This window comes from Gouania willdenowi, chromosome 22 (assembly GCF_900634775.1).
Source record: "Gouania willdenowi chromosome 22, fGouWil2.1, whole genome shotgun sequence".
NCBI classification, from domain to species: Eukaryota; Metazoa; Chordata; class Actinopteri; order Blenniiformes; family Gobiesocidae; genus Gouania; species Gouania willdenowi.
In genome coordinates, this window is record NC_041065.1 from 16,773,452 (window position 1) to 16,800,863 (window position 27,412).

At 38.2% G+C, this 27,412-nt stretch overlaps 1 protein-coding gene and 1 long non-coding RNA gene across 3 annotated transcripts in view; one reads left to right on the forward strand and one right to left on the reverse strand.

Annotated features, from left to right (window-relative positions):
• Positions 1–16,316, reverse strand: part of LOC114455950 (uncharacterized) — a 29,540-nt gene extending 13,224 nt beyond the window's left edge. The window contains exons 1-2 of the long non-coding RNA XR_003672774.1: positions 16,254–16,316; positions 7,136–7,276 (exon numbers count right to left, since the gene is read on the reverse strand). This is a non-coding gene — a long non-coding RNA (uncharacterized LOC114455950). The remainder of the gene's footprint in view (positions 1–7,135; positions 7,277–16,253) is intronic.
• Positions 6,822–27,405, forward strand: LOC114455947 (protein AHNAK2-like). Of its 2 annotated transcripts, none has more exons than XM_028437305.1 (7): positions 6,822–6,998; positions 23,783–23,832; positions 24,077–24,184; positions 24,299–24,412; positions 25,217–25,370; positions 25,490–25,650; positions 25,740–27,405. In XM_028437305.1, exons 1-7 carry the CDS (start codon positions 6,941–6,943, stop codon positions 27,381–27,383), a joined length of 2,289 nt encoding a protein of 762 aa, XP_028293106.1. In that variant the 5' UTR covers positions 6,822–6,940; the 3' UTR covers positions 27,384–27,405. The 2 variants fall into 2 exon arrangements, with proteins under 2 accessions (XP_028293106.1, XP_028293107.1); XM_028437306.1 differs by lacking the exon at positions 6,822–6,998 and adding an exon at positions 15,357–15,459.
• Positions 27,406–27,412: the final 7 nt, after the last annotated feature.

Consider the following 27,412-nt stretch of genomic DNA (forward strand, 5'->3'; position numbering starts at 1 on the left):
AAATAGCATTTTATTCTGGAGTTTAAGTGCTTAGTTACATGTCATCCAGTTTCGGTGGACAGATTTTGAAGTTGCACTTACCAGGAAAGGATAAATGTTGGTTTTGAAATTGCCAGTGGGTGCAGCATTTGGATGTTACTATCAGTCATCATACTACAGATCTGCAAATGCTTTCAGCTAAACAAGAAAGACACCTTAAAACAAGTAAGTCTAGGCTAACATTGGAACAATCAGATGCCTTAACCTCATAAAAGCAGTTGGAGTTACAGTACGTGAATGGAGCATTTCCTTGAGTAATCACTACGTCATAGTTTGTCAAACATGTTGACCACCACAAGTGTGCCTTTAAAGTGCTTTTTATTGCACATGCAGCTTCCAAATGACCTCTCATTCCTACTAGTAAAGATTACATAGAATAATATTTCATTTGAACTGTCTTTTTCATTTGGGTTAAGGATCCCTTCAATGTTTTCTCTACAAGATGTTACAGAAACTGTAAACAGAAACTAATCCTGGCACAGGACAAAAACATTTAGGAAATAAAACCGCGCTCAGGGAGACAAGTAATTCTGAGTACGAGTGTAGGTTAAGTGTGTGTAAGAAACACAGTGACTAATGTGGCTTATTCACTAAAATGTACAAAACAGGCCTAAACTTGACCTTTCTGACTGTCCGATGTGCCGAGCGCCTTGAGATTAAAATCAGTGTGGCGTATGGATTGCTCACACTCCGTCTACCAACATTCCTGCAGTCACACATGACTAAAAATGCCTTCCATGAAGACTCTGGTATCATCATACATGAGCCTTATAGTAAACATGAGTGTGTCTGTGTGAGGGTGAGTTAGAAAGTCACAGGATCATGTGACGCTGTCTCGTCCTGCAGGATCATCGGGTTCGTGTTTCACGCCATCTTACGTGGAACTGAACTCTAAACCTGCCGAGTTTCTCTGGGAACTAAGATGTGTTTCAAGGTTTTTGCACAGACTCAAAGAAATATCTCAACAGCTTTTTAAACGCAGCAAACCCTTTTGCGTTTCAACACAAACAGCAGGTTTGTTTTCTGTGGAGACTGTCAGAAGGTGAAAGTGACTGTAATCCGTGCCGTAATGCAGTCGTTTTTTTAATAAATTATCCAGTCTGAGCTGGATTCTAAAGCTAATGCAATTAGTAGAAAATTAGATCAGTGAGCCAATGGAAGAGCTGTCTCGTACAACAAAAAACACTTAACGCAGTCAGCTTGAATTAGAATCAAGCCAAACTTTATTTACATAGCCCTTGTCATACAAGCATTACGTTTTAAGAACAGAGACTAGGGGCCTGCAACTGCATGCGTGGGTAAAAAACCTGCACTAATTTGATAGCAGAATCTATTAATCGTGCTGAATAACACCAGTATCTCTTTAATGCATTTACTCAAAGACGGCTGCAGTTATTGTTGGGGAAAATAATGTAGGCAGAACCAAAACAGATGGAGAGAACACAACTTTGCTGCTGAGTCAGCATTTCTGGAATGAATGAGTAACAATTTAAACATTTCCTACAAGCTATTTCTTTCCTTTGTCAGGGCTCTACACAAACTTTACCAGTGGTGGCACTGGTGCGACCAACTTTCTCAGTTGGTTGCACCAGAACAGAATTTGGTCTTGCCCTTTTTTTTTGGGACAGCATAGCCATGCATGCTAATGAATAGTTGACTAAACTGGTGTACCGTAGTTTTGTATGAGGTAAAGATTGACAGTGACTCGAGATATGATATTTGCTAAATGTTTTAATGTCAATATTAAGTTGTGGCTGATGTATTGTTTTATTTTTGTCCACATGTGGCTAAGTTTTGGGTCAGTGTACAGTCATGGTTAATGTCTATGGATATTGTTTTGCGTATCACACCAACAGTAAAATATCTGATTTTAAAGCTAAAACTATATCAAATGTATGTATTAAACACTTTAAGAATAGAGTTTATTGTCAGTCTACGCTAGAAACAAATATAGCAACAAATAACTGAATAACTGAGCATGAAAAGAAATGTTTGCTTACTTGAGTTAGAGATAGTTATTAGATGTACTTTCTTAAAGGTGTGCCATTTGTTATGTTACAAATGTTTGGTAATTGCGTTTTATTTTGTTTATTGATTTTTGAATAGTTCATTCCGTTACGTTATACATTTTTGTTTGCTTTGTGCTCCTGTTTTTATTTATATTTATATTTGGCTTTCCTGTCACAACACTATGAATGTGTGGATGATTGTGGTTGTGACTGTGGTATGAATGTATAGGGGAGTGGTTGGGGTGGAATGGGTTGCTGGAAGCCTGTTTTGTTATTTTATTTTGTAAATAAATGAATAAACACAAGCAGTGGTTAAAATATAATTTTAAAAGAAGATGTAACAAAAATGGGCGACCGTGGCTCAGGTGGTAGAGGGTCGTCTTCTGATCGAGAGGTTGGGGGTTCGATCCCAGTACCTGACTATGTGTCGACGTGTCCTTGGGCAAGACACTGAACCCTAAGTTGCTCCCAGTGGTCGACTAGCGCCTTGCATGGCAGTCCTGTCCCATTGGTGTGTGGATGTTAGAGTGTTTGGGTGAATGTAAAGCGCTTTGGGACTGCTTCAGTGTGGTTATAAAGCGCTATATAAATCACGTCCATACCCCATGGAAATAAATTCCGAGGGGCCAGCTCTTATAGTGGGGTCTCCTAACCCTCTTGCCCTGAGAGAGGGTTAGGTGACCCCAGAGCTGAACATCTGGCCTGGTATCATAGTGCATCAGTTCTGGCCCCTCGATGCCGATTCTGATCAGGTCCTCCACAGTATCGGGTACTTGTATCTGACTTTATCCGATTTTGTGTTGAGAAGCCTTTCCATACTGCAGCTGATATTGGGTGGAATTGTGTATGCGCTGCGCGTGTATGCTCTATCACTCCGCTCATCACATTCTTCCACGTCACCCGCCCCTGCCCCACATCCGCTAGGCGCGTCCCCCATACGCGCTGTTGCTACGCGTTTCCGGACGCCTCAGACCATCCTTTTGAATTCTCAAAATAAGGTCACCCTACGCACTCGCACAGATGTGACCAGATGAAATTTTCACTCGCACAAACTGAAAAAAATACTTGCAAATGTGACCAATTTGGTCGCAGTCTTGAGCCCTGTTTGTCCATCTTTTCTCGATATTATCTGCTGTTCTTCTTGTTTTCCCTACAGCACTGACTTTCTCACTGATGGCCATCCTTATGGTGTTTCTCCTGCTAACATTCACATTTATTTGCTGTGACTCAACATCCACTAACACCTCCCAATAAAATGCTTCAAATTTCACGGCCACTCTGCTCTCTCACATTCTCCATGTTGAACACAGGCATAATGCGCCAAACCCTGGTTTAAATATAGCGGTTTCCACCACCTTTGTCATTTGTGCAGGCTATCTTAATCATTCACCCGCAACAGATGAACACACAACACACGCTATTTTCTCACTTTTTGGATCTTAGTAAATCAGCCAAAGTTTCTAAAAGACAGCACGGCATTAATACCCGATACAGCCGAGCAGACAGCCACCTACCAACAGATTTATCACTCAGAAAATATCAGTGACAAGTAATAAAACACAACTAAAGTGAATGGAAGTGTTTCACTGAGGATAGAATAAGCTGACGAAACATGACAACATTCAATGAAAATAATTTCTTATGACTTTTGATCAAATGTGTACATTCCAATGTTTCCTTCCTGCTGAAAGACACAAGGCTGAAAATCGCTGCAGATATGCTCATGGTGAATTTTCTTTTTTTGTTTCTCTACAGCCAGATATTGATTTAGTTTCAGGAATGGTTTTTGAACAGAAGCCAAAATCTAAATGCTGTGTCATTTCAGCTGCTGGAGCCAGGAAGAGGTAATAAAATACAGAAACGGTATCTCATCTGTCTGAACCGGCCATGACTTGAATCCAAAATGAGGAGGAACGTTTATAAACACAGACTGGAGAGGTGGCATGAGGACGTTGGTGGTAAAATCCTTTTTCTTTTCATCAGTCATGATATTAACTTGTCCCCTTCAGTCCTCTCTTCAAATGCTGCACCTAAAACCTCTGTCTGTGTCCTTTCCTGTGCAATTCCACAATAAGCCTTCTTTGAAGACATTTAACCTTTCAGTGGAAGTCAATAATAAAACCAAAGACAACCCAAACATTCTGCTGAGACTTTGAGTCGCTAACAGTCAATTCAGACTTTACTAAGACAAATGTTGTATATAATCTGACACCTGAAAATGTTATTTTTGCTGCTATGCTATAGTATCAGCTGACTTGTTTTGCTGCATGTCGTGGTGATACTTTGCATGAATGTGCCTTAAACAGAGACTGAACAACATCAGCTACCTGATACCTGCATGTGCCTCCATAATGCTGCCTTGCACTTCTTCCGCATCGATCTCGGAGCTTGTTGGCTAATGCACCGCTCGTCTTTTTCTGGTCCAAACCATCAGACACTAAAGCACTCGGGGGCCCAGAGAATGCAGACAGCAGCCTGTCGGCAGGTAGAACATACACAAAGATTGTCTGATGTAACCTGAGGCTCTGGACATGGGTTTATTATCATCCATCATCTGTGCATCCTTTACTAAAAGCCCATCTTAGAAACTTTATGACCACTGAATTGTATTTATACTTAAAAGTAACTTGTACCAACTTTAGTTGTGCCAAAATCTGTTAACAATAATCTTTCATTCAAAGTAGATTTAACACAAGGTTAAAAAACTCTCCAAAATTATGATTTGGAATAACTTCATAACGTCCAAACAAACTGGATGGCATGTAACTATGCACTAAAACATCAGATGGAAATGCTATTTCACCAGACTTTCTAAGGGAGAGTAAATATGAACAGCATTCCTGACGTGACGTCACCTGATATGTTGAAGTAGATTTGCTAAAATCTCAGAAGTGGTGATGCTCACATATAAAGCAATATGATGTCTGCATGATGTTAATAGATGACAGACTGTAAATGACTCCAAAGACATTTCTCACATTAATTACTTACAAAGACTCATTATTCAGCTTTAGACCCATCATCTAAAGAGCATTCATGTGATGGTTGCGTATCACTTTAAGTAGTGTTCATTTTGTTTACAAAATATTTTTGTCACAGTAAATTAGATGCAGCAGAGGCATGTTGCTGCCCCCACAGGTCAGCAAAGGAAATGTGTGTTGACCATTGTCATTCAATGGTAGACTGTGTGTGATTTTGTATTAATTTAAACATCATTATGACCATATATTAGACTGGAATTAATCGTCAGTCTGGCAGTTGAACTTAAAATGTTTCACTTTAAAAAGGGAAAGTCTAATTTATTTTAGTGTTTATTTAGTTTTTCATATGAAACTTGAAAGACATACATAATTTAAAGTCTTCACGAATACGATAATAATAAATAAAATATAATAGTGTTTCTTGACTTTTTTCCTTTTCAAAATAAATTGTGTCGATCTCGTGAAACCTAATAGCTTGTATTGTATCGTCAACTCAGTGTGTCTCACTCCTAGTTGTAAACTAATCAGGCCAGTTGTAATTAGCTTACAATAAAAAATTAACTTATAAAATCAAGTCATCACAAATAGTGTAATAATGTATTGCCCTTTGGGCTGAATTGGATCTCCGGCTGTGTTGTACTTGGCCCGAGAGCCTCAAGTTGAACACGCTTGTTAAAAGTCCAATATTATGCTATTTTTCACCCATCTCCATTTGTTCTAAGAATCCCAACAACATAGTATTTGAGGTCCAACTGCTGCCTCGCATTGTGTCACAAACGTCAGATCTCAAAGGCAAAACGAGGTGGTATAACGGGTGCTACCATTGCTGCCCACTGCTCCTCAGGGAGGGGTTAAATGAAGAGAACATATTTTGTGTATGTAGCTTTATATATATGACAATAAAGCATAATATATATTCTATATTAAACCGCAGTGTTTGTTTTAGCTGTAAGATAGTTTGAGAGGGAAGAGCTCACATTCTTCTAGGGTAGGAGGAGCCAGGATTGTCAGGAGGAGGAGTTTCCTGTAGGTGACGTCAGGTAGCGGGGAATATCCAACTCGCCCGTTTGGATCTGACTTTTTTTTACAAAATGTGGAATAACAAGGGAGGGAGGAAACATAACTTTTTGAACTTTGGCCCTCTGAATGAGGCTAAAGGGATGTATATCACTGTAGAAAAACCATTATGAAGTGATTTTTTTCATAATACTGCCCCTTTAAGTTGAGGTTTCATTTATTCAGACAAAGTTTTTCAGGATTTTTTTTATCTCCCTCCAGTCTTCGTCAGAAGAGTTCTACTGAGTGCCTTTGATGGTTCCTTTGAAGTTTCACTTGACTTCCATGTAATAGTTCCAGGAACTACCAGATGACAGTCAAAACATGTCGGGGGATAAAACTTCCTGTAAAACCTTGTCTGAATAAACGGAAACTCAACTTAACATACTGTTAAAAAAAAAAAAAAAAAACTTGCAGGAACTATTAACATGCTTGTTTTAGATAAAAGGCATCATCACCAACAATTGGACACCGACTGCACTGAAGTCCAGAAAGGTTGAAGTGTAATGGAGCATGATTTAAGCACAGTTAAAAAGTCTATCATCCACTTGCTGTTCTCGTGTAACAATGAGTGAGTGATGGCGTCACGCAGTCAGATTAGTCCAACCGATGAGATTAAGCAAGAGGAGGAGGAGAGGATGCATCTCAGCTCCTCCCATAACTAAGTTAGTGACAGTGCTGGAGGTCTGTGTTTATGGGACAGGAGAGGGAGTTTGGCTCTGAGTGCGGACGCAGCTCGCTCCCCTTTCTGTTGTCTCACTGTGTGTCTCCGGGCTGACCTTCACCAGGTCGAGGCAGCAGGAGAAAGCCGCTGCCGCAGCACATCCATCCTGATCCTCCACCAACGGCTCCATCATGTGTGACTGCTTCCACCTGGCATTTCCCAACTGGCACGCAGCCTCGTCTGGGACGGGTGGGCTTTTATCTCTTTACTCTCTGCTACATATGTGTCTCTCTGTATGTGTGTGTGTGTGTGTGTGTGTTTTCCCTTTGAGCAGTTAACTGGCTCAGCAGTTTGCCATTGTGCGTGTGTGTGGTGCTGATGTTGACCTGCAGTAAGCTCTGGGTGTGTCTGCAGACGTGCGTTTGAGGATGTCATCATCTTCCTCTTTCTCTCCAGCTGAGCGTTTGAAGCGCAGAATCAAAGTCGATTCCGCTCTGGGCTGTAAAAATAGCCTCTCGTCACGACGTCTGAGAGAAGAAAAGAAGAAAAATGAGACTTAGACATGCGAACGTGTTCCTAAATTTAGCTTCACCGAGGTGGGGATTAAAGCAGCTACCTGTAACTGTGCAGCAAATCTTTACCATTAAAAAGAAACAGTTTATAGCTCAGTTTAACCATAATACACTAATAAATCTGCTAAACACAGTCAATGATAATTAATCCATTAATTTTGAAGATATTTGTTGATTCTAAAAATGCAGGCTTTGGTTTAATTTATGACTCTCTACAGTCTTTGGGAAAAAAAGCATCACCATCAAAAAAAAACAACAACCATAAACTCAAATCTACCATTTTTCATTTGACTTGAGCCAAACACATTAAATAAATACTGTAGGTGCAACATTTTTTATGACTTTTGATATGAGATGGCACTATTATTGGCTATGAAAGGGTAATTTTCACTTAACTGGAAGAGTTCTGGTGATCATTTCAAGTTTTTAATGCTAAGTGAAAAAAAAAAAAAACTTTAATATGCAAATACCAAAAATAAAGACCAAAAGTGACAAAAACATTCATCATCGACATATAATAATGGTGTATGGACACCATTTTAGATACCTTGAAATTGTCGATATAAGGGTCAAAATATTGCTTTCTATCATGCACACAAGTTTAAATGAATATTTATAGGCATCACAATTAATATGCACAAATTTAAGACCAATGTAAAAATCATAAAGTATCACATTTGAAAAAAATTGGGTGTAAATTTTGGGTTGATTTTTATATATTTGTCTTTTGGATAATATATACGATTTCAATTAAAACAATTTTTTGTTGATAATACAATATACCAAGATATATCAATATATAATAAATATATAAATTTCCCAATTAAAAAAAACATCTTGTTTCATTACATAATTTCTTAATTTCCTGTTGCATTTTCACAATAAAGTAGACAATTAAAAAAAAAAAAAATCTGTATTTACAACATAAAAAAGTGCACTATTATTATAAACACTCTTAAAAATAATAAATGAATAAAAATAAATAAATAAATAAATAGGTAAAATCTTTTGCTACATTTGAGATGTTTGGATTTGTGTTGAGGATTCTACAAATCAAATCAAGAACATTGAGTAAAGGTTGGTGCCACAGAGCCACGTTATTATTGTTGTTGTATTGATGGCTGAAGAGTCCAACACATAATTGTTGACATTAGACATTCAGTCTATCCACATTCCTTTCATTTTTTTTGTTCCCAACCACATTTTATTCATTCTATAAAGAAGATTTGTGTATCGACTTCAGGGGACGATCAAGGTCGGAGAGAGAGAGAGCAAGAGAATGAAAGTCATTTCATTCCAGCTTTGCATTGAAATGACGAGCACTGGAACCAAAGCAAAAAAAAAGTAATGATCTCATTGTTTTCATATCAGAAAATCTAGCTTCACCAACAGTTGTTATTCCACCTCAGATTTCCTCAATTTAAGTAAAAACTCTCTCACCTTGTTGAGCTTTTCTGAGTACAAAATTTACTTTTAAGTCTCCTCATCTTTATTTTAAATGGAATCAAATCTTTTAACACGACTATTGTGTTCATCTTCATCATTTATTTTCATGCACATTAAACTTTATTTTATTGTTATTATTTTTTTGCTGAATAATCTATTGGCCTCTTATCATTGAGGACGTTTGGTCTGTCTTTCTATTTGTGAGCGTTGGGAAGAACCACTCATGGCCAACTACATTTCTACACTGCTTCGCAAAACACCACTAAATTCTTTTAGAGGTTGGTTTTATTACTTGTAAATGACAGAAACTTTCCAAAAACGTGTTAAAATCTACCTATCATTATTTCTGAAGTCATGGGCTGTTTCATACAGTCGAATTACTGTGACTTTAGCATTTAAAGGGTTAACTCATTAGTTGCACTGCTATTATTGATCACGTCTACCCTGAGCTTTATGAGTCAGTTTGGGATCTCTGTTCGACATTAATATGAACTCAAACATTGGTGAGGGTGTGATCTGGTGTTGTTTCAGCAGTTTTTGCAGAGTCATTGAATGAAACAGAGTGCGGCTTCCTCTGGGTGGGAGGTGTCATGGCTGCTGTAGTAATTAATCATGGTGTCGTGTGTGTGCTTTGAGATTTATAAGGGATGCAGTTCCTCCTTAGTGTGACCTGATGATGTTTTTCGTGTGGTTATTCAGCACTATGTGCAGGCGGATGTCCACCATGACTGCCAGTGAACACACAGAAACACCTTTGGTAAATATTTGTCCAACATGTGGACATGTGCGAACCTCAACAAATACTCTCACATGCAGGTAAAAACCTCAAAGATTGAACATTGATTTAACACTGTCAACTGAAAGTTGATGTAAATTTGTCAAAGGCTTTTGTGAGTGTTGGCGTTAATCACTTGTGACTCAGATTAAAATGCAGCTACTAGTTTGGGTGTTAGCATAATCACACATTTCTCATTGATCACCTCAAATTTCTACGTTTGTGCTTCAAAATCTGTGATAATAATCCAGATTACAAGTATTTTGTAGCTCCTACAAATTACTGTGTATTCTGTTCTAAAGAGGTGGCAAATGTATTGACATCCTTTAATTAAAGAAATCCTCGACCCAAATGACCTTTACTGTTTGGAATGAGAGGTGATTTAGATGCTACGTGGGAATGTCTTCCATCTTATTGTTCCTGGTTTTTTAAGGACTGCGGGCATCTGATTTTCTGTGATTGCAGAAAAGAGATGGGAATGACAAAAATCAATTCCTAAAATGAAAATGGCAATAATTTGAGTAATATTTTAATAATTTTTTTAAACACTGAATCAGGCAGAAATTGCAATGACATGGAATATACCTTCACATGCATATTTACACACAATCTAAACACGTGGGCAAAGACTCAAAAATCTTGTGTAAATTCTCACTATAAAATATCACAATATGACTGAGCTGAACTCCTGAAATGGAAAAAGATATACGACACGGTAGGGCTGCTCAATTAATCCGAATTCGATTACGATGTTGATTACTACACCCAATAATTACAAAAAAACATAATTGAGAAAAAAAAACAATTATAAAAAAATAAAAATTAAATAAACAAATAATGTTTTTTAATTCGCTAAATAAAACAAACCCACAATTTCAGACATCTACAAATAATAAAGCTTGGCACATGCATGTTATTAATACTAACTTTGAGTTGTTTAATCCAAGCACATGCTAGCTCCTCCCCTCCTCCCTGCCCCTCTCAAAGCTAGCCTGCAGGCCAACACAAGGAAAGTTGTTGCTCGTGGTCTTGAAACATATGAGGAGAAACGCAGCAAAAACGCTTGGTAAACAAGTGACAAGTCAAATTCTCTTCTATGGGAACACTTTGGGTTTGATGATGAAGATCTAGAGCAAAGACGCATCACGTGCAAGAAGTGTTTTGTTTTGTGCAAACGTGAACATACTTGATTTTAGTGTTTGAAAGATTTTATTTATGTTTAAAGAATATATTTTGGTTTTTTGTACAAAAAATAAATAACTTTTTGGTTAACAATATTATTTTTTCTATAAATGAGCAGCCATACGACACGGCCTCGACCCTTACCAACAGGTTTTATGACATCACACATTTCCACGATATTCTCTGTAAAACGTGCAAAACATTAGGCCACCTGCCTTTTTTTTCTCACTTAGTAGTCTTGCATCAATGTCAGTTATTCTGAAGCGTAGCCAGATACAGCTGATTGTTTCTGATCTATCTAAAATGGATCAAAACGCCACATAACACGCTTTCTGATACATTAAGTCCAACCTGGCAACACAGCTTCTCCAGTGTTTGAAATCGTATATTAACGTGCTACTCATACTACGTTTGATGTCAAAATCAGTATTTAGTGCATTCATATTAGATAGATAGCATGAAAATATTTGGTACGCAAAAAAACAGACATTTTTGAAGTGTGCACACTAGTCATACTCAACCGGCCCGTGATGCATTGTGAGCGAAAGGTAGAATCGTCCTGGGACCGGCTTCAAGCTGAAAGTCAAACATCCTTTCTCCAAAACAAAAGCATTTCTTCTTGTCTTCCATTAGTGTTTAACGCTTTTGTAAATAGATGTTAGAATAAAATGTGTATACGTGAGTTTTATGGATCAAATGACCACATGTTGATAATCTACTTGGTCACTTTCTCGCGTAAAATGCTTTCAGAACTTTCAAAGGTGAAAAATCAATTGAGATATTTAACCTCAGTGTGCTTCCGGTTTTTGTCCTAAGTTTGAAATGCATCTTGGGGAAACTTGGAAATATACTTCAGTGGGAATGGTCATCATCCTAATATTCTACTGTAATGTTCCCCTTGGGTTAACTTACATTGAGTTTGTAGTGTATAGTATGTTAGTGTGCCATTTAAGTACAAATATTAGTGTAAAAATGTAAGAGTTAGAAAAAGTACTACTTAAGTACAGAAATAAAGTATTTGTGATCCATGACTTCCATGTGAACTGGTTAAAAGTCGCCTAGGATGCTGCTCTGATCACTAACCCAATATAAACAAACACAGCTCCTTCTCTGAGGTCTTGGACTCATAACAGAAGAAACACAGGCTTCTTTCACTGGAGGGCATTTCGCTGGGATTCACAATGTAACCAGATTTGGGTAAAAGAAAAAGAAGAAAAAACAACAAAATTGGATTTTCTGAAAAAGATCATATAAAGACGAGACTGCAAAGGCGCATGCTTTCAATCTGGTGCTCCAATTCACACTGAGGGTCCTCACAGCTCTGGAGTTTCAATCTCCAGTGAAACAAGAGAGTAGCTGTGTTTCCATTACCCTTGGACATGCGCAAAATAACCAAGTGGTAATAGAAACACCTGAATTTTGAAAAAACACTCAAATATCACTAAAACGTTTTTATGCTTTCATGAGGAGGAATTTCCGATGTTTCGATATTGTATTGTGTCGCAAAAGCCCTATGGAAACACTTTTCCCGCAAATACATGTCACAGAACATGACGTACCTGGTCACATGACTAATGCTCTCCGAGAAAACATGGCACGGTACATGTAAACAGAAGAGGAGACTGGGACATTTCTTAGCATTATACTTTAGATTTATTATTAGGACTGCGGGATTTTGACTAAAAACCAAAGTGAGATTTTTCAGAACAATATTGCGATTGCGATTCAATTTGCGATTTTTACATTTGATACAATTAAATGCATAAACTGCTAAAATGATGAGTGAAGAAAGTCTTGTTACTGGTAGACTGTCAAACAACATATTCTTGCTCAAATTACCCCACATTAGAAGAAAACACATTCATCTACTTTCAAAAATATTTGGTTTTATGTGGACAGCGCCCTCTTCTGGATGAATCACAGAGCATCTGTCTAAACACTTTGGGATCTGCTTTATGGAAACTCAGACCTTTTATCTGTTCCAGCTGAACCTGAGATCGCAAGGTACCACCATTCTGATTGGTGATCACTCAAAAGCCAGAGACAGAAGAAAAAAACCTCAGCTTCTTGAGGTTACGTTACTACAGTAGTCAAAACCTCGATTGCGATTCGATATCGATAAACCTTGCAGGCCTAATTATTACTGCCACATTAGACGTGAAACAACAGAGGAATACAGAGTGTTATAAGGAGGTTCTGACTGAGCGTACGTCTTCCTGCGGCGTCATTTCGCGGGAGTTACGAGGCTCCTGCCCAAAACAACCTTCAATAAAACACGTTCAAAGTGCAATTATATACTTTGTTGACATTTAGAAAAATCACTTTTATTTTTGCAAAAATCTGTAATGGAAACGCAGCTCGTGCTGCATAACTATCACTGTATTTATCAAGCAAAGTCACCTAATCACCAAAGCCCCGTCTCCTTGACCTTGCTCAGGCAGTGTCACTGCAAATCCGATTTTTTGGTGGTCAAGTGACCAGATTTGATTTTTTAAAAGCAGTGTGAACACTCAAATATGACCCATATCTAACTCTTTCGAATCAGATTCAGGCCACCTTCATATGTGGTCCTAAATCAGATACAGATCGGATCTTTTCAATGTGACCTCAGTGTGAACGGTCAAGGAGGATTTAATGCACATTTCATACGTTGACGTCATTATTAACAGCTCTGAGTGCAGCAGCAGCATTTGGACAGTCTTTAAGCATCTACTGTTGAATCAATCCTTTTTCTGCTCAAGAACATGGATTATCCTTACATATTTGATACATTGATTATTTAAATAGATGCACTCATGCATGCACTGCGCCTGTGTTTGACATGCGCTGGTTGCCCCGTGTGCTGATCTGATGTTGACATTAACAGTCTGTTAATAAAAGCAAAAATGTCATTTGTATGAGGAACAAAATAGGTTTTAACTGTCGGTTTCAGGTCCGGTGTGGATATAAATATCTATGTCTGTCGGACCTGTCGCTTTCGGTTTTGCTCTGTCGGGTTCGGGTCAAAGCTTGAAAGTTCATATCATAAATGGTCTGTGTTTAAAATCAAATCGGCACCACAAAAAGCCAAAACATTATTTGGCTCTCTTTTTCTTTCTCCTCGTCCTCTTCTGCACCTGCTCATTCATTCTCTGGCTCCGCTGCAGAAAAACTTTGAGACAAACCCAATAATGCGCATGTGGGTCAGATTGGAGCCACATACCATTCACTACAGGTCAACCGACATATGAACTTTTTTCGAGATCGGCCATTGGTTGATTTTTAATTTTTTGATAAAAAAAAAATTAAATATTTAGCACTTTAGAGTAGCCATGAAAGGAAAAAGGAAAGGACATAAAAAACATCCATTAGGATGTAAGAATATACAAAAAAAAAAAAAGTAATAATAATAACATGTGCATGGTAGAGGTAGAAGCCAATAGGCTTACAAATATAAAGTCGATATAATAAAATAAGGATGTAAAATAATAGTGCCTGATTAAATATCCTTATCCAATTATCTCCTCAATAGGATAAGGATATAATAGGATAAGGATATTTGATCAAGCACCCTTGTGGGCAGCTGCAGCCACCGCTTGACTGACGGAAGGACCCCGCATTTATATCATATGAGTGTTTCAATTGTCTTTCATAATCAATGTGCTTTAAAAAAAAAGTATATCGGCTTCAAATATTGGCTTCCAAAAAGAGTAGCTAAAACTCTGCTTTCTGCTGACCTGCCACTAGGGAAGAAATTTAAAAGATGCCTTGATAATGGGCGTTACTCCTGACGCAGTAAGACACGCCCACTCAGACAGCCAGTCAACGCTGGCAGTAACGGACCGCTGCCTGCTCAACTACTATATAATACACAGCTCACAAGCATAAACACACAAAGCCCCACAGACGATATATTACTCACAAACTACTCTTTCCATGAGCCTCAGAACACCGCAGCGATAAGTACATGCACGTTCGCGCGCACACAGAGACAGACGTGGATACACACACTATGTGTCTGTACATACACACATAGCTTGATGAACCCTCTAATTAGCACAGAATCTGCTTTTTATCGAAGCACAGAGACAAAAACAACACCGCTGCAGCGGGCTGCTTCACACACACACAACATTAGACTTCCTCAGAACTGTCAATCAAAGCTCACTGAGGGCTGTGATTGGAGGAAACCCTGCTCCCTCCTCTCAGCTTTTATAGGAGGGGTGGGGCCAACAGTGAAAGTTGATGATGCAGGGCAATCCAAAGAATCCATTTCAGCCAATAGCAAAATTCAATTGTAGTAGCTGGCATTCAACCCAAAACACCCAAAAACATATGTATTCAGCAGAAAAAAGTGGGTTTGGGGTTTAGTTACTCTAAGTTTCTTAAAAGAAGTAAAAAATTCTAAGATTTGTTTTTAAAAATCAACATTTTTAGAAAAGTTAAGGAGATATTAGAGACAAAAGCTCTTCTGTTCTGCACGTATCGTTGCTTCCAACTCACCAGGATGTTGAATGATAATTCATTTGGTGTGTCCAATAACAGCTCAGCATATTCAATGACAATCTGGGGCCATGGGTAGATAAACACCTAAATGTGTTCCGCCCTCTGTGTCCGGCTGAGGCTCAACAAATAACTTAAACCACTTTGGCAGTCACACACTCGCACAGCTGAGAGGCTTCAGGGAGGGTTGGAAAGCGTTTTATCGACACATTGCTTTGAATCCAGGAGGATTAACGCACAGCAGGAGCAGCAGGTGGGTCGGATCAGAAAAGAAATGAGTGACTATCATCATATTATTATATCCTCATATTATGATCATCATCACATGTGAGCAGAGGTGGCTAACATATGCACGTTCTGACCTATTATAAAAGTACAAGTACTGGTGTTAAAATGTACTCTGGTGAAAATAAAAGTACTGACTTTTAATTTTAAAGTAAAAATACTAACTTTTACTTTGACTAAAACACCAAATCTAACTCAAGTAAAAGTTGACAACACATGTTAAAATATTACCTATGTACAAAAGTAAAATAAGTACTTTACTTATGGTCGCATGGCATTATAGAATTGTATACCCTTTAATTGAATTGTTTTGTTATTCTGTTTGTCAGGAATAAATACATTTTTAACCTTGACAAGTATTGTCACTTAAAAAATACTGTAATCTTAATTTATATTTAATTTAAACCTTTACTGTATAAGTCGCATCTCAGCTATCTGACACACAATATTTATAAATTAATAAATATTTCTGCTTTACTGTATTTATTATAACCTGCCCGTTTCAGTGTTAAATCCTTCTGAAAAACCAAACTTAGTGTTTTCAGGCAGATAACCTTCAAAATAACATCTTCATACAGACACATCTATACAGAGGACACTGACGTTAGCTTAGGTATGTAGCCTGTGCTAATTAAGCTATCAACACAAAGCTTTCATTTAGCATTTCTGACAATTTAACAACCTGTATAAAGGAGTGGATTAACTCGTTAACAAGTGCATTACTGAGTAAAATTTGTCTGTTTGACGGTTTTTCTGACTTACTTTGTCGGTGTTTTGCCGAATGTCTCAGTGCAATCACGTCAGCTGGCTGCTGAGTTGCCAGATACAGCCAACAATACCCCCCAAACTCACAAAAATCCGCCAAATTGGCGCCTAAACGTATTCCTCGTTTTATTTATCTATTTATTTTTTATTTTTTTGATATCATAAATTTTTGTCCTTTTTCCTTGTAAAGTGGAAGAAAGTAACACATTTTTCAAAATGTAGTGAGTAAAAAGAAGAGGTGGCAAAAATACTCGTCTTCAGGACTCAAGTAAAAGTATAAATACTTGAATAAAAAAATGACTCTGGTAAAAGTATTTAAGTTATCCCTTACTTGAGTAAAAGTAAAAAGTACATGCTACTAAATGTACTTAAGTAAAAAGTAAAACAAATAAGACAGAGTTTTTAAACCAGCAAATTCAATATCTTTCTTTTTTAATTTCTTCTTTTTTTTTTAATAACTTTTGGAAAGTGGTATATAGAAACAAGTTACATCTGAGACTGTTACCTTTGAACACCTGGAGAATTTAGCACGCATAATAAATAAACTGTGTAAATATAATATCTGTAAAAATACTCAATAATACCTTATACTTATAGAAAGAAGCTGGTACATGGAAATAAATTCAATCTGTTACTCTTCATGAACACATGGGGAATTAAGCACTTATAGATACACACAAAAAAATTGTAAATAAAATGTTTCAAGAAAAAAAAATGCAAATGCTCAATCAAACCTGGTGCCATGCGCAATGTCATACAGAGATTGCTGTACTGATTTTAAAAAGAAAGTGTCTATCCCTACGGTTGCCGTACAGACAACCCCCCAGTGCCATTGGTACGTTACCGAAGTACATGTACGTAGCGTCTTAGGGTTAGGTTATAACCCTATATGGCAACAATTTTTAGGGTTAGGGTCAAGTTTATAGTTAGGTTTAGTTTTAGTCATGTGACCTAAACTGGCCAATGACTGACCTATCACGTGACCTAAACTGGCCAATGAGGGGCGCTGCTTAGAAACAGAAAGTTGATATATTCATACAACAACCGTATGTATAGCCACTGCCTTTTAAAACAATGCTTAAAACATCATATCAGTCGATGTTTTAATAAAAAATCGACCAATGACAGAAAAAAAAAGATTGTCATTATTACGTCATTGTTAATTTATATGAATACAACAGCTCATTATTGTAAAGTTACATTAGGTTAACTGTAATTTATTGCAATGCATATTATAATGACTTTTTTTGGAAAATAAATTATTCCTTTTTCGTAATGAGTTTTATTATAATCATGTTTTTTGGGAGAATAAACTATTCCTATTCGTATTGAGATTGCTGCAAGAGACACTAGTACTTTACTCACGTTGTTGACTGGGATTGTCACTCACAGAGCACAGCGGAAGTAGCAAAAATCAGAGCGCAACTAGCAAAAATTAATTTTCCGGTAGTGTGCATGCTCATAATCGATCTCAGTACGAGGTAAACTCAGACCGTGACATGTTTGAGTTTGTATCCGTACTGAAATTGTAAGACATCCTGAGCACGCATCAGTCATGTAGTGCGATTGTACCAGTGCTGGAATTGCCATGCGCAAATTATCATACTGAGATTACAATGAAATCTTATTTGTAATTCACATTAATATTGTGTATTAAAACGTGTAATAATGTATTTTAAATATTTCAGCAAGTTATTTGTCAGCTAAGTGTATTTTATGCCAAAAATTGTTTTGAAAATTAACTTTGAAATTGAATAAATAATCTCAGCACAGTGGTAGTAGCAAAAATTCATTTTCCGGTAGTGCGCATGCGCATATATAATCTCAGTATGATGCAATCCCAATACGCCGCACCGGAGCATTTTAGCACGTTGACTAGCACTAGCCTCTTCTCCAGCTTTGTGGTTGCTGGATTGCGTCTTTTTACGTCGTGACGTCCTCTTCCAAGGTCTTGAGTAACAAGCTCATTTTTAAAATGTAAGGAGTTGAAAGTAAAGATGTTTGTTTTCAAAAAGTAAGGAATGAAGGTAAAAAGTCACCAAAAAAACGAAATACTCAAGTAAGGTACAGACATGAGAAAAAACTACTTAAGTACAGTAACAAAGTATTTGTACTTCATTACTTGTCAACTCTGGTAAAAAGTACAGATATATTTGTAAAAAACATAGTAAGTTTCAAGTCTTCACTAAAATAAATACCAAGTAAAATACAGATACATTAAAAACCTACTGTAAGGTAACAGGGAATTTTTACTGCATTACTTTTCTCCTCTGCAGTTGTGTTGATGGTTGAAGACAATCTAAGTACTCATAAATGCGTTACCTAACATGTTTATATGTGTGTGTGTTTTGCCTCAGTGTAAATCTCCTGACATTGATGCAATCAGACTAACTTGAAGCCTTTAATGACCGACTATGAAGAAGCAAAACATGCTGTGATGTAGTGGGAGGTTTTCTTTTAAACGTCTCCTGATGCACTTATCCCTCCTGTAAGAGCTCTTCACATGACATACATTACTGTAAGGCAGTGGGCGTGCTGTCCAGAAACTCCATCCTGTTCCACTGTTGTTCCTGCTGCAGCACAGCTGAATTATTCAGACCTTTTAAAACCAATTCCATCATATTTTAAGAGAAAAGTGTTTTCGAATTGTAAACAAGTGAAATGTTTTCAAATGAAGTATTCTGTTTGTAAGACAACCAAACACAATTATTGTATTAGTAGAGGCTACTTATTAGTTATAGCAGTGATTCCCAAACTTTTTTGGCTCAAGTATCCCCTTTTTATCTTATTTCTAAATCCAAGTACCCCCTTTGTCTGAATATACAACATTTTGCTTAGAATACTATTTAAAAACAACTATAGTGCATAATAATGGAATGAACGAGTGATAACACACATTTTAAAGAATCTCATTTTGTAAATAAGTGGAAAGAAACAGTATTTAGTGCAGTGGTTCCCAACCTTTTTTGGACCCCATTTTGAAAACAAGAATTTCTGGCGACCCCAAAGATGTTTTTTTTCAATCATGTTTGAGCTCTTATTTTGTTTTTTGTTGTTGTTGTTTTTGTCAGACCTAACATTGACATTGCTAGGGTGTAAAACACACAACCGGACCATAGAAGGGAACTAGAGCTAGAAGTCAACATTGTCGACAAATATCACACTGGATTGTGGGTAGTAAAAAGATATGAGCAACCATTAGTTTATTATGTTTACTTTTATAGTGCACGACCTCCTCTGGTTTAATTTCTCATGTTTGTATTATTCTCCACGTGCTGCGTGGGTTTCTTCCGACCGGGTAGTCCGTCTTCCTCCCACATTCCAAAAACATGACTGTAAGGTTGATTGGAGTCTCTAAATTGCCCGTAGGAGTGAATGTAAGTGTGAGTGGTTGTTTGTGTCTGTGTTGCCCTACAATGGACTGGTGCCCTCTCCATGGTGTACCCCCGCCTAGCACCCAGTGTGAGTCGGAGACAGGCGCCGGCGACCTTAAAAAAACAGAAACAAGCGGGTCTGAAAATGGATGGATGGATAGTTTGTATTTGTTAAGGTCCGCAGCCACCCTAGCGTTGAACTCAAAGAGGGAAAGAATCTGTCGGAGGCTCGTCAAATGACAAGGCACATTTTTATTATATAATAACGCACATTTTCCAGTAAAAGAGGAAAGAGAAGAAAAAGACAAAGAAAAGAAACACAGTGCCTCACAGTGGCGAACACAACACACTGCATCCCAAACAAACAATATCACAAAGCAAAACAAACTGAGTACACACAAGAATATTATGAGTCTCTTAACAGTACCATTCTTAGAATTTGCAGCAGCGCCTTAAAATGAAGTAAAATACATTTATTGCTGTTCATAAAAGTTTAGTCTACAATAATGTCCCCCATTGGATTAACTGTTGAGCTTCAGAGTTATAATGTGGACTGCAAATAGGAGCTGAAGCCTGGATAAGCTTGTAAATGTTTGGTTTGGTTTGTTGTGGGACTTTTAAAACTGAACCTTCTTCTGTTTTTTTAATCAACTTGTTTTATTATTCAAGGCATTTGTTATTTTCATACTGCAAGCTGTAAGAAACGTAGATAACTGAATACCAATAAGTCAAACTGTACAACAGGTAAATTAAACAGTGTTTCAGGGTGTCCAAGCCTTTTTCCCCCCATTTTTAAAGTTTCATGTGATCAGAGAAGGGTAAACAATAAGTACAAATACCTTATTAGTGTAGATCTATTCTGTATTTGTTTTTTTTTTTTTTTACTTCAGTAAAGAAGGTGAGCAAATACTTTAAGAGACAGCTCGACTGAAAGACTATCCTATATGTTTTCTTTATTAGTAGAAATGAGAGCCAAACTCAAAGCTGCATATGCACACAAAAAAACCCCAAAAAACAATTTAAACATACACATGTGGACAAACTGTGACGTAGTGATTACTTAAGGAATGTCTCTTTTATTTATGTAGACTTACCCGTCGAGCATAGAGTAGCATAGACTTTAATCAACCATGATGTTCCTGCTGTTCTCAGAAATACTACCATAACGTCCAAGAAACTGGACAACGCGTAACTAATGTTATTTCCCCAAAGAGCTTCTATGGGACCAGAAATACAAAGAGTTAGACCCTGTCCACACGTAGCTGGGTATCTGCTAAAACAAACATATTTTTCTACAGTTTGGCCTGTCATCCACACAAAAACGCAGGATAAGGTAATTAAAAATGGAGCGTTTGAAAAACTCCGATCAAAGTGAAGATTTGGAAAAACTCTGGTTTGGCGTTTGAGTGTGGACACTGATAACCAGAGTTTTAAGTTTCCAAACGTCACAGGGACTGTGCTGGCGGCAATGATGTGGGGTAGCGGTGCCCGGTCGGGTCTGCTTGGGTATGCCTGCTTGTCGGTCTGTGGCAGGCAGGGTGGCGCTGCTTGGGTGGTTGATGTGCGTCCTGGGGGGACCACCTCCCTGTGGATGGAGTTGTATTGTGCGGGCCTGTGCTGGTCCTGGTGCTGAAGCAGGTTTCTTTGCTGTACAGTCGCTCACTGTTGTGGCGGGGCGGGCAATTCGAGCACCAGAGACGCACCGAGCAGCACGGCCGGAAACCACCCCCAAACCACGGAGCACGGCGGCACCCCCCACTACCCAGGCACAGCGGGGCACCAGCCACACCCCCCAGCGGATCAGGGGGCAACCCCCGGCCGCCGCGTGCCGGCCCCAAACGGCCGTCTGCGCCTTCTAACCTCTCCAGTGGCCTGCTGTCGGGCCTGGCTCACACCGGGACCGTGTCTCAAACATTGGTAGGCAGGTGTGCAAAGCTATAACGGTGCACTTGGGACCCCAATGCATTTAGCTGCCAACAACAGAGTGACGTTCATTCACTTGTGGACGTAACTTTTTTTTAAACAGAGCATGGTGGATATACGTTTATAAAAATACCCAGCTACGTGTGGACAAGGCTTTAGCCTAAGTTTATGACAACATGATTATTGAATGCTGATTGGCATTCAAATACAAAATGGCGATGCCCACATGTAAAGGTGTGTTCGGTGTGTTTGAGGCTAAAAGTTCATATAAATGGCTCCAAAGACATTTCTGACAGGAAGTTTTATTATTCAGCTTTAGATCAATCATCTAAAGAGCATTCATGGGATTGGTTGGTATCGCTCCAATTAGTCAGACTCATCATAGTTTTTGTAGACAACATTTTTTTTATGTGGCGGAACCAAGACAATGACTGAATTAACAAAATGCGCGGGAACTAAATCTACAGTATATCAAAATGTATTGATACTTTTGTTAATGAATAAAATCACAATGATTGTGTTCACACAAGACAAAATCCTATCAGTTTAAGTTTGTTTTTCGAAGGTATCCTATTCCTATCAAAACTACTTTGCTGCGAGGAAGGAGAGACAAGCCGGTAGAATAGCAAGTAAGTATTGTGTTTTGAGGAAGTAAACGGGCTCTTATGTCCTCTAGCAGCAATCACATGGAATGGAAGACTGTCTGTCTGCAACCGTAGAGCAAAAATGTAAAAACCTGGACCAGAAAGATGAAAGGATTTGAAGACAAATTTGACATTTGATATAAATGAAGGCAAGTTGGTACATAAATTGTCGACAACCATTACTGGCAAAAAGAAGACAATCTTGAAGCAGCACCTGCAGGCGAATCGAAGTATTACACTTTATGCTACCAACAGCTTTTGTTAAATGCTGTCAGTAACATTTAAAGGTATTTTGTTCTTTAAATTGAGTAAAATTGTGTTGCCCATTGTGTTTCCTTGTGTATAAAAAAGTGCAATATAATGAAATTTGCCCAGCCTTTGTATTTCTTGCATCTTTAATGATGTAATTTTTTCATTGAAAATGGCTTCTTTTATTTTGATTTTGAAAGGGGTAAATATTTTTTTTGCTTTGTACATTTTCTGCAGAAAAGGTCATTAAATATTATGATAACAAAATATATATCAGAATTTGTGTGCAGTTTGTTTGATGAGTGGTTCATTTATTTCAAACAGTGAATTGCTTCTGTGCACACATATCCTGCAAGCTTCATGTCTCAAAAAGAGGTTTGATAATGTTAACATTATTATTAATATTTTTTGTAATTTAAACGTGGCTTTCTTCTCCGTCACTATCCTGTCTGATTCTGATCTTTTTTGGCCACTGTATTAATTGTTGTTTGATTGTGAGCAGTTTACTGCTTGGATTACTTCTGGGGTCAATAAATAATCAACTTATTCAAGGATTTCCTGATCAGATCGGGGCAGAGATTATTATGTGACTGAAAAAGTTGACCCAAATCCCAGCTATTTACATATTGTCACTTGTCACTTATTTGCAAAATGCTAGGAGGGAAAGAAAACTGACCCAGTTTTAACTCTGGGTGCCAGCATCAGATTGGAAAGTATTACCAAAAATAAACTTAGTGAAATTAGATTTCGCTAGTTAGAGCTTCCCTTTCTGGTTGCTTAGAGCTGCTGCTGCAGAGCCATATCTGCCGATCGATGCAGCAGATCACTTAACAGCCGGAGGAGGCGGTGAAATCCTCAGGGACTCACTGCCAGGAAGACCTGGAAATAGCCTCATCACGGCCTGAGTGGCCTCTGAGAAGCATCAGCTTTCTGATGAGAGAGAACTGTTGTGGACAAACTGCACGATTTAACCAAATGCAATGCGACGATGCTCCACCGAGCAGTTTTAACACAATTAGCTGCAATTAGATAAAATGATTAGATTACATCATTAATGTATTTAAATGCATGTAGTTTGCATGTGAGAGTGTGATCATTCATCATACGCCTTTTAGTGAACACAACAACGTTAAACAGATGCAGGTCACCAAATGTACCAACATCATTTTCCACTCATTTAGAGAGGAGACCTAATTACCTAATAAACCTTATTTATTAGGTAATAAATAAGGTTTATTTATTGCAAAATGTTGCTGGTTTGCCCTTGCAACATCACTGCAAGGGCAAACCAGCAGATTTCATAACACTTCTTTTTCTTTACCTTATCTGTTCACAGGAGGCGGACGAAGGCTGCGAGGGCCAGAGAGCACTACAGAGGACGATTCAGTGAGTCACCACGCACACTTCTGAAATATTAATTATCTACCTTTACTAGCATTTTTAACACCAAGCATCAAAGCAGTACTAATTCACAACCATTAATATTTATTAAGCAGGAGATTTCTCATCTGAGTTATTTAGAAATTACACATTCTGCTTTTTGAAATCAAATTTAGTTACATTTTCATTATTTTATTACACATTTATGTAATTAATCTTGAATTAATTTTGTTATTTCATTTACTTGCAGGTATGTGACGAGCCATCTGGGTTCACAGAGGAGGAGAGACCACGCCCCCAAGGATCATCGCCCATCGATGAGTGTCCTGAAAGTGAGAAATTCGACAGTGACGAAGAGGTACAGACAGCAAGTGAAACATCAATAGATGCAAATGAAAGATGAACGATAATTGTCAGCTTTAAGCATTATTGTGATTCACCTTCCAGAATTTGTTTTCCTGTTTGTTTTTAGTGCAAGGCAGAGCATGACCCGCACCACAAAAGTGGAAGCGGAAAGAAAACAAAGAAGTCTGGCCTCGGGTCCATGTTTGAGAAGCGCTCAACTCCAAAGATGAGTAAACTGAAGGTGAGGTGTTCCCACTTTTCTTGTATCTGGCATGACTAGGTTCGTTGGGGTTAGTATTTTTACTTGACTAGAACTATCTTTCTATGGGTTGTGTTTTGGTTTAGATCACAAGTTATTTCTTATTTGGTTGGTAATATATATGGTTTATTGTGTCTGTCAATTTATCAAAACTCCTGTGCCGGTTCCTCAGTCTTGTCTATATGCGTGTTAGGGAAGTGAATAGTTGTGGTGTGCCAAAATATCAATACACCAATCTATCACAATATTTCGTCTTGCCGTACGTTATCGATACACTGGTGCCAAATATCAATATATATATATTTATATTGCAACATACAAGACATGACAAAACAATATATATATACATGATATACAGAGATAATGCAGTACATACAGAGCACAATGAGACAATAGGTGCTTGGCAATACCCAGCCCTCGTGAGTTGGTTAAGTTTTTCCCTCCTTTCTCCACCAAAGTATGCCCAATCTCCTGATTGCCTCTCTGCTGTCTTAAAAGGGGTGCTTGAACACTGAATGGTTTCTCTGTCATTGTGTGGTCTTCCCTGGTTGGTGTGTCTTACTTATTTGTTTTAAAATGGAGAGATGTTGGGTCACTACTTTTGCCAGACTGCCTGTTATTTGTGGACTTGAAACCAACCCCTCACTTTTCCAACCTACAATCCAACTATCATACATCATGTCCACCCTCAAGACTTGATCCTAACAGTGTGAATTCTTTCAGGCATTGATGCTGGAGAGAAAAGTCTATAAAGTGTAAAATAATCATCCTGTATTGTTTGTGCAGGAGGCTCACAGTCCCGAGTCTGAAGTTATTGTGAAAACAGCCAAGGATGGCTGTGCAGAGGGTCTGGTTTATTCTGGAGGTGGGAAAGATGGTATCTACATCAAGGAAGTGGTACCAGAGTCACCGGCCTCAAAAAGTTTGAAACTCAAAGAAGGTGTGCAGTAGGACAAAATAGAAGAGCATTTGAAAGAAACTATGATAAAACATGGACAGTTTTGGTGTAATTTAGCAGAATATCAGCTCATTATTTCTTTTATTCTTGGTTTCATGCAGGTGATCAGATCCTGAGTGCAACAGTTTATTTTGATAATGTGCCTTATGAAGATGCCATCCAGATTCTGGAGCACGCTCAAGCTTATAAGATGAAGCTTTGTCTCAAACGCAAACCCGACATCACTCAGACTGACGCAGCCATTGAATCTAACGTGATACCTGTAACTAATTTAAAGTTGTCTGTTCAGGTTTTTGAGGAAGCTGGTGGTGTAGTTAAAAACTGATGTTTATTGTTTCTGTTTCTCAACAGGAGGGAGAAGAGCTTAAAAGTCCAGAGATGAGAAAAACCAAAAGACGTGGTGATGCACGAATTTCATGGCCAAAGTTTCCATCTTTAGGAAGAGGGCGAAAAAATAGATTTACAAGGTCTCATAGCTCATCGGAAGCTGAAGAGCAGAGAAAGCTTGAGCTTAGTCCAACAACTAGTGACACAGAGTCTCCAATAAAATCTCAGGATGCTCTCAAAGGCAAGAAGAAGCATAAAACGAAGCTTTCTGTTCTGACAAAGAGGGGGCGCATAAGTTCATCAGAAGACCAGGACACAGACGCAGCCACAAGTGCCCAGATCAGCAGTGACGTTCAACAAGCACAAGAGTCAGATATGCTTTCGCCTGAGTACCTTGAAGAATCACCACAGGTATTTGTGACAGAGCACTTAAAGTTAATGGAGGATGCCAAAATTGAGCAAAGCAATGAAATGCAGAAAGAAGCTCATAGCCCTCAACACAAGGTTGAGCTAATCAGTATAGACAGCACACTAAAAACTACTGATCTGACAGTTGCACTGGCAGATCCTGAAAGCCCATCTGGAATTAAGTCACCTGATGGAAAGAAAAACAAAAAAGAGAGGTCTGAATTAAAGATAAAAATTCTTGGTAAGGACAAATCGCACAAGAAAGCCAAATCTCCAAAAAGGCTGAAAACACTTGGGGCTAGTCTAGAAGTAGCAGATGGACCAGAATCTCTGAAGTCTGAAGTGGTAACAAGCCAGGAGGTGCCTGCAAAACTACTGGGAGATCAAACTTCATTAGATATCAGTGCACAGGAGGGCAGGAGAGAGCAGAAGGGGGAACTTGATGATGTTACAGTCACACAAAAATATCCACACAAAGAAAAACAACAGAAAAGTAAGAGCATTAAGAAATTTAAATTGCCTAGATTTGGCTCAAGTGATACCCCCACTGAAGAAACTACTAAAAAAAGTGATGATGAAGAATGTATAGCTAAAAACAGGCAGCTCTCCAATGAGACAACAGAAGATCCTTATGACAAATTGTCAAAAAGGACCCAACTTCCAAAACGCGAAGAGATTGAAATTCCAGGTATGGAGGATATGTCCAAGACAAAGGCCCAAGATCTCAAAAAGCCCAAAGCTGGTTGTACAGGAGAAAATTATGAAATCCAGTCGGAAACAGTGCAACTTTCTATTGATGTTGACAGTGTGAAAGAAGCAGTTTCGAAACTGCCCGGATATAAGCTGCCAAAGGTTGATACGTCAGGGATGCCAATTCCTGAGGAAATAACTGTGATCGATGCGAACGCTCAAAGAATATCAATGAAAACACCAACAAAAGTTGTGGAATCCAGAACCAAACACGAAACACACTTCATAAAGTTTGGCACAACTGGGCATTCGGAAAATACCAAACCATCATTCAAGCTACCTAAGATGAGATCTGTGGACTTAACCACAGAAGAACTTCTTTTTGAGACAAAAGAACAAAAGTCAAGCCAAAGAGACAATAAAACCTCAGCATATGAAAGAGAAAACATCATACTACCTGGACATCAACGCTCACATGCTTTTGACCGCAGAGGTGATGGAATACAAGGACAGAAGACTATATTTCTCCATGATGAAGAATTCAAACACCCAAATGGGGAAAGAAGCTAAGCAACTTGGAAAACTTGTTAGTGATGTTA